Source organism: Pan paniscus, chromosome 11, assembly GCF_029289425.2.
Source record: "Pan paniscus chromosome 11, NHGRI_mPanPan1-v2.0_pri, whole genome shotgun sequence".
Lineage (NCBI taxonomy): Eukaryota > Metazoa > Chordata > Mammalia > Primates > Hominidae > Pan > Pan paniscus.
Genome location: NC_073260.2, coordinates 105,821,784 through 105,834,631, shown reverse-complemented (window position 1 = coordinate 105,834,631; position 12,848 = coordinate 105,821,784). Strand labels below are relative to the sequence as shown.

Sequence of the window (12,848 nt, the reverse complement as noted above, 5' to 3'; positions counted from 1 at the left end):
CAATTCCATATGATTAAAATTACTTCCCACATTCACACCCACAGTACTTGTCCACCATTTCAAATCTCAACCAAAACGTTACACATATGAAACAATCACTAACAGGCAAAAATACTAAACCTGTATATTTGGTATTGCAAATACACTTACGCATGAGCAAGGAAGCAGTTCACAGTGATGATCTACAGCTGCAGAAGCCTGAAAATGATTTACAAAAATTGTTAAATCATTAAAAAATTGTTTGAAAATATATACTTCTTGTTGTAGGCACCCACTGTATACATGACTATAAACATTGTTCCTTATGTAAACAGAAAAGGAAACATATAATAAGAAATTTCAGGCAAGGAGCCAAGATGGCCGAATAGGAACAGCTCCGGTCTACAGCTCCCAGCCTGAGCAATGCAGAAGATGGGTGATTTCTGCATTTCCATCAGAGGTACCGGGTTCATCTCTCTAGGGAGTGCCAGACAGTGGGCGAAGGTCAGTGCGTGAGCGCACCGTGCACGAGACGAAGCAGGGCGAGGCATTGCCTCACTCAGGAAGCGCAAGGGGTCAGGGAGTTCCCTTTCCTAGTCAAAGAAAGGGGTGACAGACGGCACCTGGAAAATTGGGTCACTCCCACCCAAATACTGTGCTTTTCCAACGGGCTTAAAAAACTGTGCACCAGGAGATTATATCCTGCACCTGGCTCAGAGGGTCCTACGCCCACGGAGTCTCGCTGATTGCTAGCACAGCAATCTGAGATCAAACTGCAAGGTGGCAGCGAGGCTGGGGGAGGGGCGCCCGCCATTGCCCAGGCTTGCTTAGGTAAACAAAGCAGCCTGGAAGCTCGAACTGGGTGGAGCCCATCACAGCTCAAGGAGGCCTGCCTGCCTCTGTAGGCTCCACCTCTGGGGGCAGGGCACAGACAAACAAAAAGACAGCAGTAACCTCTGCAGACTTAAATGTCCCTGTCTGACAGCTTTGAAGAGAGCAGTGGTTCTCCCAGCACGCAGCTGGAGATCTGAGAATGGGCAGAGTGCCTTCTCAAGTGGGTCCCTGACCCCTGACCCCCGAGCAGCCTAACCCCCCAGCAGGGGCAGACTGACACCTCACACGGCCGGGTACTCCAACAGACCTGCAGCTGAGGGTCCTGTCTGTTAAAAGGAAAACTAACAAACAGAAAGGACATCCACACCAAAAACCCATCTGTACATCACCATCATCAAAGACCAAAAGTAGATAAAACCACAAAGATGGGGAAAAAACAGAGCAGAAAAACTGGAAACTCTAAAAAGCCGAGTGCCTCTCCTCCTCCAAAGGATCGCAGTTCCTCACCAGCAACGGAACAAAGCTGGATGGAGAATGACTTTGATGAGCTGAGAGAAGAAGGCTTCAGATGATCAAATTACTCCAAGCTACGGGAGGACATTCAAACCAAAGGCAAAGAAGTTGAAAACTTTGAAAAAAATTTAGACGAATGTATAACTAGAATAACCAATACAGAGAAGTGCTTAAAGGAGCTGATGGAGCTGAAAACCAAGGCTCCAGAACTACGTGAAGAATGCAGAAGCCTCAGGTGCCGATGCGATCAACTGGAAGAAAGGGTATCAGCGATGGAAGATGAAATGAATGAAATGAAGTGAGAAGGGAAGTTTAGAGAAAAAAGAATAAAAAGAAACGAGCAAAGCCTCCAAGAAATATGGGACTATGTGAAAAGACCAAATCTACGTCTGATTGGTGTACCTGAAAGTGACGGGGAGAATGGAACCAAGTTGGAAAACACTCTGCAGGATATTATACAGGAGAACTTCCCCAATTTAGCAAGGCAGGCCAACATTCAGATTCAGGAAATACAGAGAATGCTACAAAGATACTCCTCGAGAAGAATAACTCCAAGACACATAATTGTCAGATTCACCAAAGTTGAAACGAGGAAAAAATGTTAAGGGCAGCCAGAGAGAAAGGTCGGGTTACCCTCAAAGGGAAGCCCATCAGACTAACAGCAGATCTCTCGGCAGAAACTCTACAAGCCAGAAGAGAGTGGGGGCCAATATTCAACATTCTTAAAAGAATTTTCAACCCAGAATTTCATATCCAGCCAAACTAAGCTTCATCAGTGAAGGAGAAATAAAATACTTTACAGACAAGCAAATGCTGAGAGATTTTGTCACCACCAGGCCTGCCCTAAAAGAGCTCCTGAAGGAAGTGCTAAACATGGAAAGGAACAACCGGTAGCAGCCACTGCAAAATCATGCCAAAATGTAAAGACCATCGAGACTAGGAAGAAACTGCATCAACTAACGAGCAAAATCACCAGCTAACATCATAATGACAGGATCAAATTCACACATAACAATATTAACTTTAAATGTAAATGGACTAAATTCTCCAATTAAAAGACACAGACTGGCAAATTGGATAAAGAGTCAAGACCCATCAGTGTGCTGTATTCAGGAAACCCATCTCATGTGCAGAGACACACATAGGCTCAAAATAAAAGGATGGAGGAAGATCTACCAAGCAAATGGAAAACAAAAAAAGGCAGGGGTTGCAATCCTAGTCTCAGATAAAACAGACTTTAAACCAACAAAGATCAAAAGAGACAAAGAAGGCCATTGCATAATAGTAAAGGGATCAATTCAACAAGAAGAGCTAACTATCCTAAATATATATGCACCCAATACAGGAGCACCCAGATTCAGAAAGCAAGTCCGGAGTGACCTACAAAGAGACTTGGACTCCCACACAATAATAATGGGAGACTTTAACACCCCACTGTCAACATTAGACAGATCAACGAGAGAGAAAGTTAACAAGGATACCCAGGAATTGAACTCAGCTCTGCACCAAGCAGACCTAATAGACATCTACAGAACTCTCCACCCCAAATCAACAGAATATACATTTTTTTTCAGCACCACACCACACCTATTCCAAAATTGACCACATTCTTGGAAGTAAAGCTCTCCTCAGCAAATGTAAAAGAACAGAAATTATAACAAACTATCTCTCAGACCACAGTGCAATCAAACTAGAACTCAGGATTAAGAATCTCACTCAAAACCGCTCAACTACGTGGAAACTGAACAACCTACTCCTGAATGACTACTGGGTACATAACAAAATGAAGGCAGAAATAAAGATGTTCTTTGAAACCAACAAGAACAAAGACGCAACATACCAGAATCTCTGGGACACATTCAAGGCAGTGTGTAGAGGGAAATTTATAACACTAGATGCCCACAAGAGAAAGCAGAAAAGATCCAAAATTGACACCCTAACATCACAATTAAAAGAACTAGAGAAGCAAGAGCAAACACATTCAAAAGCTAGCAGAAGGCAAGAAATAACTAAAATCAGAGCAGAACTGAAGGAAATAGAGACACAAAAAACCCTTCAAAAAATTAATGAATCCAGAAGCTGGTTTTTTGAAAGCATCAACAAAATTGATAGACCGCTAGCAAGACTAATAAAGAAAAAAAGAGAGAAGAATCAAATAGACGCAATAAAAAATGATAAAGGGGATATCACCACCGATCCCACAGAAATACAAAGTACCATCAGAGAATACTACAAACACCTCTACGCAAATCAACTAGAAAATCTAGAAGAAATGGATAAATTCCTCGACACATACACTCTCCCAAGACTAAACCAGGAAGAAGTTGAATCTCTGAATAAACCAATAACAGGATCTGAAATTGTGGCAATAATCAATAGCTTACCAACCAAAAAGAGTCCAGGACCAGATGGATTCACAGCGGAATTCTACCAGAGGTACAAGGAGGAGCTCGTACCATTCCTTCTGAAACTATTCCAATCAATAGAAAAAGAGGGAATCCTCCCTAACTCATCTGATGACGCCAGCATCATCCTGATACCAAAGCCAGGCAGAGAAACAACCAAAAAAGAGAATTTTAGACCAATATCCTTGATGAACATTGATGCAAAAATCCTCAATAAAATACTGGCAAACCAAATCCAGCAGCACATCAAAAAGCTTATCCACTGTGATCAAGTGGGCTTCATCCCTGGGATGCAAGGCTGGTTCAATATATGCAAATAAATAAATGTAATCCAGCATATAAACAAAGACAAAAACCACATGATTATCTCAATAGATGCAGAAAAGGCCTTTGACAAAATTCAAAAACACTTCATGCTAAAAACTCTCAATAATTAGGTATTGATGGGACGTATTTCAAAATAATAAGAGCTATCTATGACAAACCCACAGCCAATATCATACTAACTGGGCAAAAACTGGAAGCATTCCCTTTGAAAAGTGGCACAAGACAGGGATGCCCTCTCTCACTACTCCTATTCAACATAGTGTTGGGAGTTCTGGCCAGGGCAATTTGGCAGGAGAAGGAAATAAGGGTATTCAATTAGGAAAAGAGGAAGTCAAATTATCCCTGTTTTCAGATGACATGATTGTATATCTAGAAAACCCCATTGTCTCAGCCCAAAATCTCCTTAAGCTGATAAGCAACTTCAGCAAAGTCTCAGGATACAAAATCAATGTACAAAAATCACAAGCATTCTTATACACCAACAACAGACAAACAGAGAGCCAAATCATGAGTGAACTCCCATTCACAATTGCTTCAAAGAGGATAAAATACCTAGGAATCCAACTTACAAGGGATGTGGAGGACCTCTTCAAGGAGAACTACAAACCACTGCTCAAGGAAATAAAAGAGGATACAAACAAATGGAAGAACATTCCATGTTCATGGGTAGGAAGAATCAATATCGTGAAAATGGCCATACTGCCCAAGGTAATTTACAGATTCAATGCCATCCCCATCAAGCTACCAATGACTTTATTCACAGAATTGGAAAAAACTACTTTAAAGTTCATATGGAACCAAAAAAGAGCCCACATCACCAAGTCAATCCTAAGCCAAAAGAACAAAGCTGGAGGCATCACACTACCTGACTTCAAACCATACTACAAGGCTACAGTAACCAAAACAGCATGGTACTGGTACCAAAACAGCGATATAGATCAATGGAACAGAACAGAGTACTCTGAAATAACGCCGCTCATCTACAACTATCTGATCTTTGACAAACCTGAGTAAAACAAGCAATGGGGAAAGGATTCCCTATTTAATAAATGGTGCTGGGAAAACTGGCTAGCCATATGTAGAAAGCTGAAACTGGTTCCCTTCCTTACACCTTACACAAAAATCAATTCAAGATAGATTAAAGACTTAAACGTTAGACCTAAAACCATAAAAACCCTAGAAGAAAACCTAGGCATTACCATTCAGGACATAGGCATGGGCAAGGACTTCATGTCTAAAACACCAAAAGCAATGGCAACAAAAGCCAAAATTGACAAATGGGATCTAATTAAACTAAAGAGCTTCTGCACAGCAAAAGAAACTACCATCAGAGTGAACAGGCAACCTACAAAATGGGAGAAAATTTTCGCAACCTACTCATCTGACAAAGGCCTAATATCCAGAATCTACAATGAACTCAAACAAATTTACATGAAAGAAACAAACAACCCCATCAAAAAGTGGGCGAAGGACATGAACAGACACTTCTCAAAAGAAGACATTTATGCAGCCAAAAAACACACGAAAAAATGCTCATCATCACTGGCCATCAGAGAAATGCAAATCAAAACCACAATGAGATACCATCTCACACCAGTTAGAATGGCAATCATTAAAAAGTCAGGAAACAACAGGTGCTGGAGAGGATGTGGAGAAATAGGAACACTTTTACACTGTTGGTAGGACTGTAAACTAGTTCAACAATTGTGGAAGTCAGTGTGGCGATTCCTCAGGGATCTAGAACTAGAAATACCATTTGACCCAGCCATCCCATTACTGGGTATATACCCAAAGGACTATAAATCATGCTGCTATAAAGACACATGCACACGTATGTTTATTGCAGCATTATTCACAATAGCAAAGACTTGGAACCAACCCAAATGTCCAACAATGATAGACTGGATTAAGAAAATGTGGCACATATACAACATGGAATACTATGCAGCCATAAAAAATGATGAGCTCATGTCCTTTGTGGGGACATGGATGAAATTGGAAATCATCATTCTCAGTAAACTATCACAAGAACAAAAAACAAACCACATATTCTCACTTCTAGGTGGGAATTGAACAATGAGAACACATGGACACAGGAAGGGGAACATCACACTCTGGGGACTGTTGTGGGGTGGGGGGATGGGGGAGGGATAGCATTGGGAGATATACCTAATGCTAGATGATGAGTTAGTGGGTGCAGCGCACCAGCATGGCACATGTATACATATGTAACTAACCTGCACATTGTGCACATGTACCCTAAAACTTGAAGTATAATAATAATAATGATAAATAAAATAAAATAAAAAATTTAAAAAAATTTTTTTTAAATTTGAAAAGTCTGGGCATTTCCTTCCCAACAGATATTAAAGGCAATCTATTTAAGGCATTATACTGAAAGGACTATCATATTTTAAAGACAAGATCACTGTCTCCATAGGTTTTTGAAAAATTTTTAAAAACTATATAGCTGTATTAATTAGAGCACTTATTTTCTACAATAATAATCACCTTAAATGTCTTTAAAAAAATTACAATAAGCTACAAGTGTCAAAGAAGCAAAGTTATCTAGAGTAGTCTACATAAGAGCTCTTTGGACTTTCTTTTATTATGGTAAAATAGTGGTGCTTTTAGGATTTACATTATTGTACTCTCCAATACAAAGTATGAGTCAGGGTTAGAGTACACAGTACACCATTTTCATACATGTACAACATGGGTGGATGAAGAATGTCTCTTAGCAGTAATACTGGATGTAGTCTCTGCTTTTACCAGCTGCATACTCTAGGACTATTATATAAGTAAAAATCTCTCTTGTGATACTGGAAAGTGATTAGAATGTGCAAACTGCTATAGTAGCTTTCATATGCTCTTAAAGGGTACCACCACAGGAAAGTCCATTTAAGATGCTGGTAGGTTTAACAAAGTTGGAATGCTGACACTATTGAATTGGACAACAGTTCTTCAGAGCTGACTCAGAGCTGCAATGCACTTAGTACATTAAAGCAGCTGACATGATGACTTTTTGGGAGCCTTCCCAGGCACTGGAGTTTTTCTGTTAATCTGCCGCACTAGGTCATAAACGATCTCATTAACATTTATTTTGGATTTTGTAGAAGAATCTAAGAATGCACAGTTGTTCCATTGTCTTGCTAGATTTTTGACCTTGTTCCTTCCCTATAGCTCTTTCATCTTCCAAGTCATACTTATTACCAACAAGAATCTTTGGAACATCATCAGTGTCTTTAACTCAAAGAATCTGTTCTCTCAAGTCTTGCAAATCATTAAATGTGGACTGTGCTGTGATGGAATAAACTAATGCAAAGCCTTGTCCATTTCTCATGTACAAATCCCTCCTTGCTATACATTGTTCCGTTCCTGCAGTATCCAAGATTGCAAGCATACACTGTTGTGCTCTACTTCAACTTGCTTTCTATAAGAATCTTCTATCATAGGACATATTTTTCAACAAAAATTCCTTGAACAAATTGTACATTCAAAGCAGACTTTCCAACGCCTCCTGGGCCAAGAATGACTAGCTTATACTCATGCATGATGCAAACTTGTCGAAACCTAGTACCTCTCACGCTGTCACCGGGTTCCCGCAGCCAGTGTCACTCCCTCCGGGTTGCTACTCTCGGCACTACAGCAGTCCTGCCGCTGCCGCCGCCGCTCCAGCTGGTTTACACACCTGACTCTGGGCGAGGTTTGGCATTGTCCAGAAGGGCCTAAGTTCTATCAAGAAGGAGTTCACAAAGTGGAAACACAGGTCACATCACTTACACACCTTCACACACACACCTGATCCAGTCACTTTCAAGTAAAGCATGTGACAAGCCCACGGTCACTTCCTGCCTCAGGACCGTTGACCCAATTTCATAAGGTTTTCAACAGCTGAATAAAGGCAAAATATGTTTTATTTTAGAGTCTCATTTAGAATCTCTTGAATACTACCAAACAGGTAAATGAGTTAAAAATTTAATTTCTAAGATAACCACAGCTCTAGATTCTGTATGGGATAGAAAGCTACATCCAGTGACTTCTCATCACTACCTTAATAATACTAGACTATTCCAGTGGGAAGTATCAGTGATTATATCAACTGTTTCTTATGATGTGTTTGGCTGTGTCATCATACCATGAATTTCAAATGGCTCATCCCATCTACAACCAAGAGAACACCCTGCAGTCAGCATTACAGAATATGACGGAATAATTTGAATGTCTAATAGAAATCTCAAATGCTCCACCTTGAACTGGCCATGATATATTTAAATTAAATTTTGAAGCTCATAAACAATTTAGAAAAAAGAAAATGTAAAGATACCATCACAGCCACACGGTAAATATTGTGATTCTTTTTTTATTTTTATTTTTAGTAATTTATTTTTGAGACGGAGTTTTGCTTTTCTCACCCAGGCTGGAGTACAGTGGTGTGATCTCAGCTCACTGCAACCTTCATCTCCCTGCAACCTTCACCTCCCAGGTTTCAGCAATTCTCCTACCTCAGTTTCCCAAGTAGCTGGGATTACAGGTGTGCACCACCATAGCTGGCTAATTTTGTACTTTTAGTAGAGAGGGGATTTCACCATTTTGGCCAGGCTGGTCTCGAACTCCTGACTTCAGGTCATCCATCCACCCTGGCCTCCCAAAGTGTTGGGATTACAGGCATGAGCCACTGTGCCTGGCTTTGTGGTTCATTTTTTTTAAAAATGTTTAATTTCTCAGACTTGCAAAGAAGAAAGGTGATTTGGACTCCAGTTGAGTCACTTTTTAAATGATGGCCTTCCTAAGTGGACTAGATCAATGTCACATCAACCTAGGAAGTATTAGCTGATGATTGAGCTGATGACTTCTTGGAGAAACACAGCATACGTGGGAGGAGAGCAGCATGATGGGTCAACTGTACTATACTAGGTAGTATCTGATGAAGCAATGCAGAAAATAAAGCAAGGCAATATATGTGTATTTATGTATATTGCTAATTACATGGATAGTCCCAGACTCTACTATAACTATATATAAATGTCCAGCTATAGATAGGTATCTTTAAATGTAAGTATCTTTATATACACAGCTATGTATGTCTGAAGGCAAATTAGTGAGAATGTCCTGTCTTGCCTCTTCACTCACACTGAGCTCTGCTGAAATGATTCCAGACAAATGTCTAGATTATTCCTAAAGATCTCCAGGGAAGTAGATATGACAGCCTCTTAATATTTTTAAATATTAAGTCTATCAGTCAGTACTAAGGGCACAGCCATCCTCAGCTTTACCATTTACAACTGTATGAACTTAAGCAGGTCTTTTCACCCTTCCCAGCCTGTTTTCTTATCTGTTAAATGGGAATAAAGATAGTGCTTACTTCGTGCAGTTGTTGAGAGGACTGAATGATGCATGCCAAGCTCTTAGCATTGGTACCTGGTTAATAATGGGCATCCTGTATATGTTAGCTATTGTTATTATGACTGGGCATCAAAATGAAATGTCTGGTCATTACATTGCTCATTTAAATGTCTCCACAAGGGGACCAGGTACAATGGCTCACGCCTGTAATCCCAGCACTTTTGGAAGCCGAGGTGGGCAGATCACTTGAGGTCAGGAGTTCGAGACAGACTGACCAGCATGGTGAAACCCCATCTCTACTAAGAATACAAAAATTAGCCGGCCATGGTGGCACACGCCTGTAATCCCAGCTACTCGGGAGGCTGAGGCAGGAGAATCGCTTGAACCCGGAAGGCAGAGGTTGCAGTGAGCTGAGATCGTGCCACTACACTCCAGCCTGGGCAAGATTCTGTCTTGAAAAAAAATTTTAAAATAAAATAAAAATAAGTGTCTCCCCAAGGGCCCTGCAGACCACCTTGGAGAACTTCCCAGTAACCTTGTGCCAGTCACTGCTCAAACTCCTGTTTCACTAGCTCTGAGTCAGGGCCTGCGGGTGTCAGTGGGAAGGTTGTTTTCCACGGCTGTGGTTATTATGCATCTTATTCTCTTTCTTTGTTCCAACTTCCAAGGCTGCCCTAGGTCACAAAAGAAATGAACCAGAATCAGAAGGCAAACAGCAAAGACTGGAGTCCTAGATTCAAGACCTCTAGAGCCCAGCAGTTTACAGAATTGTGGATATAAAACATGGCCTTGGGCCTCCCTTCCAAATACAACAATCTCCTTTCAATTAAAATATAAGATGTGAAGGTTTTGGGCCCCTTTTTTGCCACCCTGTGCTCCTTGTTCATTGAAGTATCACGTTCCAGCATTGGCGGCATTAGCCTCGTGGCATTTTTTTAAGCATTTCAAGAGTCTAGGTAGCAGCCTCTCTTCTGTGGGGGAGTTGCCCTCCTCAAGGAGCATGCTCACAGAGGCAACAAGCTTATGAATACTTTCTCCCAGCTCAAGTGATGCTTGACAAGATTGGCAGTCCTGGGCTTTAAACTGCCATCTCTGACATGCAGCGAGAGTCCTACAGAACACAGGGACCTCCCACCAGCTGCCTTGTCTACACTTCATCACCCCCCACACACACACCCACTTTGCACTCTGGCCTGACCGTGTGATTTGTACACAGGTGTCCAGGAGGCTGTGGTGAGCTGCTTGAACAAACAGACTCGGGAGCCTGCTGAGGAGAACCTGTGCGTGACCAGCCGCCGGCCCCCACAGCTCCTGAAATCCTGCAATTTGGATCCCTGCCCAGCAAGGTAAGGGATGTGTGGCCTGCCCTTCTGTCCAGGGGCACGTACAGAACTGGGCGCATCTTTCAGTGGGCAAGACTGTAACACTTATTTGTTACTCAGTGTTTTGAAAACCAATTAGCATCAGTTCAAACTTTTAGTCAAATCCACTTAAGTTTAATTGAAACCAGGGCTTTGGAATTCTAGCCCAATCAATGGTCATGCCAGAATCTGGAAGATACCGTGCATTCACTTGAGCCTGTGGCATGGCTGGTATGCGTGTGTGCCACGCAGTTGCTTTCCCCTAAAGGGAACATGAGGTGACCACAGACTTCATGGGCTCTGCCACCTTTTAGCCTGTGTCCTAAGCACTCACACCATAGTAATGAACTGGTCTGTGAATTGCAGAATATAAGGGCCTGAAGCAACTGGGTGGTATAATTGATCCACTGTGAAATCTATATGCACACAGCATGCAGATTCATTGTAGCATGCTCTGGGGGTGTGTGTGTCATTCCACATGCGTAAAATCAATTAGAGCATTTCATTGTTCAGCCCTGCCTGGGTCTCATTATTAGCCAACATTGAGTCACAGCCTTGATTGAATTAATCAATCCAATCACTGCTTCAGTCCCTACAATTTTATGGTGTCTTGAGAAACTTGCCTTCTAGATACTTCTTTTTGAGCAAATCTCATCTATGGGTTTGGAAGGGAGACGTTTAAGAACCAAATCCAGACTTTCAAAACTGCTGATGGAATGAAGAAATGTTGCTGAATAGGGTCAGATCCTAGATAAAAGGGGGAATGCTGATTTTGAATGATAGTTTTTCTCTTTCTGCAAAGTGTGTCATGTAAGAAGTAGTTAATACCTGTATTGCTGTCAGGCATTAACAATAGTTTTCTGGTCACGATGATGCACTGCTTGTATTATTTCCCAGCTGGCTAGATTCCTTTCTTTGGGACTTGGAGGGTACAGATCATAGTCCTCCTCCAATCACATGGAGGCACATCCCATGGTGACACTCCTCCTGCTAGTCACCAGAGTTGCTCTGTATGATGATCTGAATGGTGGACCAGGGCATTCCCCTCTTCAAATACAGAAGTTAAGAGGGCAACTCATGCTATATTCTCCAAGGCAACCATAAAATCAGTCAGCCACTGCTTTGGAGAAGCACCCCACCCATGAGAACAGCAGTCAACAAGATAGAGTCAAAGTCAGGTCCTGTACATGAAATCCTGAGTAACCTCGTTTTCTATCCCTGCCCCACCTGGTTCCACATTTCTGTCCTAACTTCGCAGCTCTCTAGTTGTTGAGCCTAAATGCGTGGGCAAAGGGCACCAACTTTTCTATTTGACTACAGTCCTGTCATCTAGGAAGAAGCAGTATCGACTCAGCATGGAATGCCTGCAACGTTCTTTGTTAGGCAACCAAGAGGCCTGGCTTCCCATCCTGCTGTCACCAACTAGCTCTGTGGCCTAGGGCGAGGTGTCTGCCCTTTGTGTTTCCACATCTGCAAAGTGAACTGGTTGTACCTGATGATCTGAGGTCCCATGACTTGCTCACATGTCCCATGATTCTTTATTTTGTAGGCAGAAGCATTAAACAGCTACTCCTGCTGCTGTGTGCTAATCATTCCTGTAATTTCTGTTCTGCTTATTTGCCATTATTTGAAAAACATGCAAAAGGGTCTTTCTAACCACATTCCCGTGTTGTAACAACACCCAAATGCTGAGGCAGTGCCGAGGAGTCAGTGCCTGGGACTTGCTTAAAACTGCTGGGACTCGTGGTCCCTAAACCCTTCTTTGAGCACCAAAACGAATAGGACATGAGATGTTACTTCTCATTCTCAAAGTACTAACTATGTTTAAGTTACAAAAGGTTAGGTTATCCTGTGACCCTTTTGTTGACTCACAGACAAGAACAGTTGTTGAGCTTAATGTTGTCGCATTTGCTCCAGATAAACTCAATTCTCTGATTTCCCACCAGCCAACTGTCAAGCCAACAGGCGCAAGACCTCTCACTGGGCACAGCCAGGAGTTTCTTGGGTCGACCATACACATTTAAACATTTGTAGAAGGTTGCTAATTGCAACAATAAAGGGGACCAAAGTATAATGGCCTAAT

General features: G+C 41.8%; 1 protein-coding gene and 1 pseudogene across 3 annotated transcripts in view; one reads left to right on the top strand and one right to left on the bottom strand.

The window, feature by feature from the left end:
* ADAMTSL1 (ADAMTS like 1) overlaps positions 1-12,848 on the top strand; it is a 1,021,291-nt gene that overhangs the window by 818,549 nt on the left and 189,894 nt on the right. For all 3 annotated transcript variants that reach the window (XM_034967210.2, XM_063594468.1, XM_003822608.5), the window contains one exon: positions 10,621-10,750. In XM_034967210.2, coding sequence (XP_034823101.1) covers positions 10,621-10,750 — 130 coding nt within the window. The remainder of the gene's footprint in view (positions 1-10,620; positions 10,751-12,848) is intronic.
* LOC100974480 (ras-related protein Rap-1b-like) lies at positions 7,059-7,650 on the bottom strand (annotated as a pseudogene).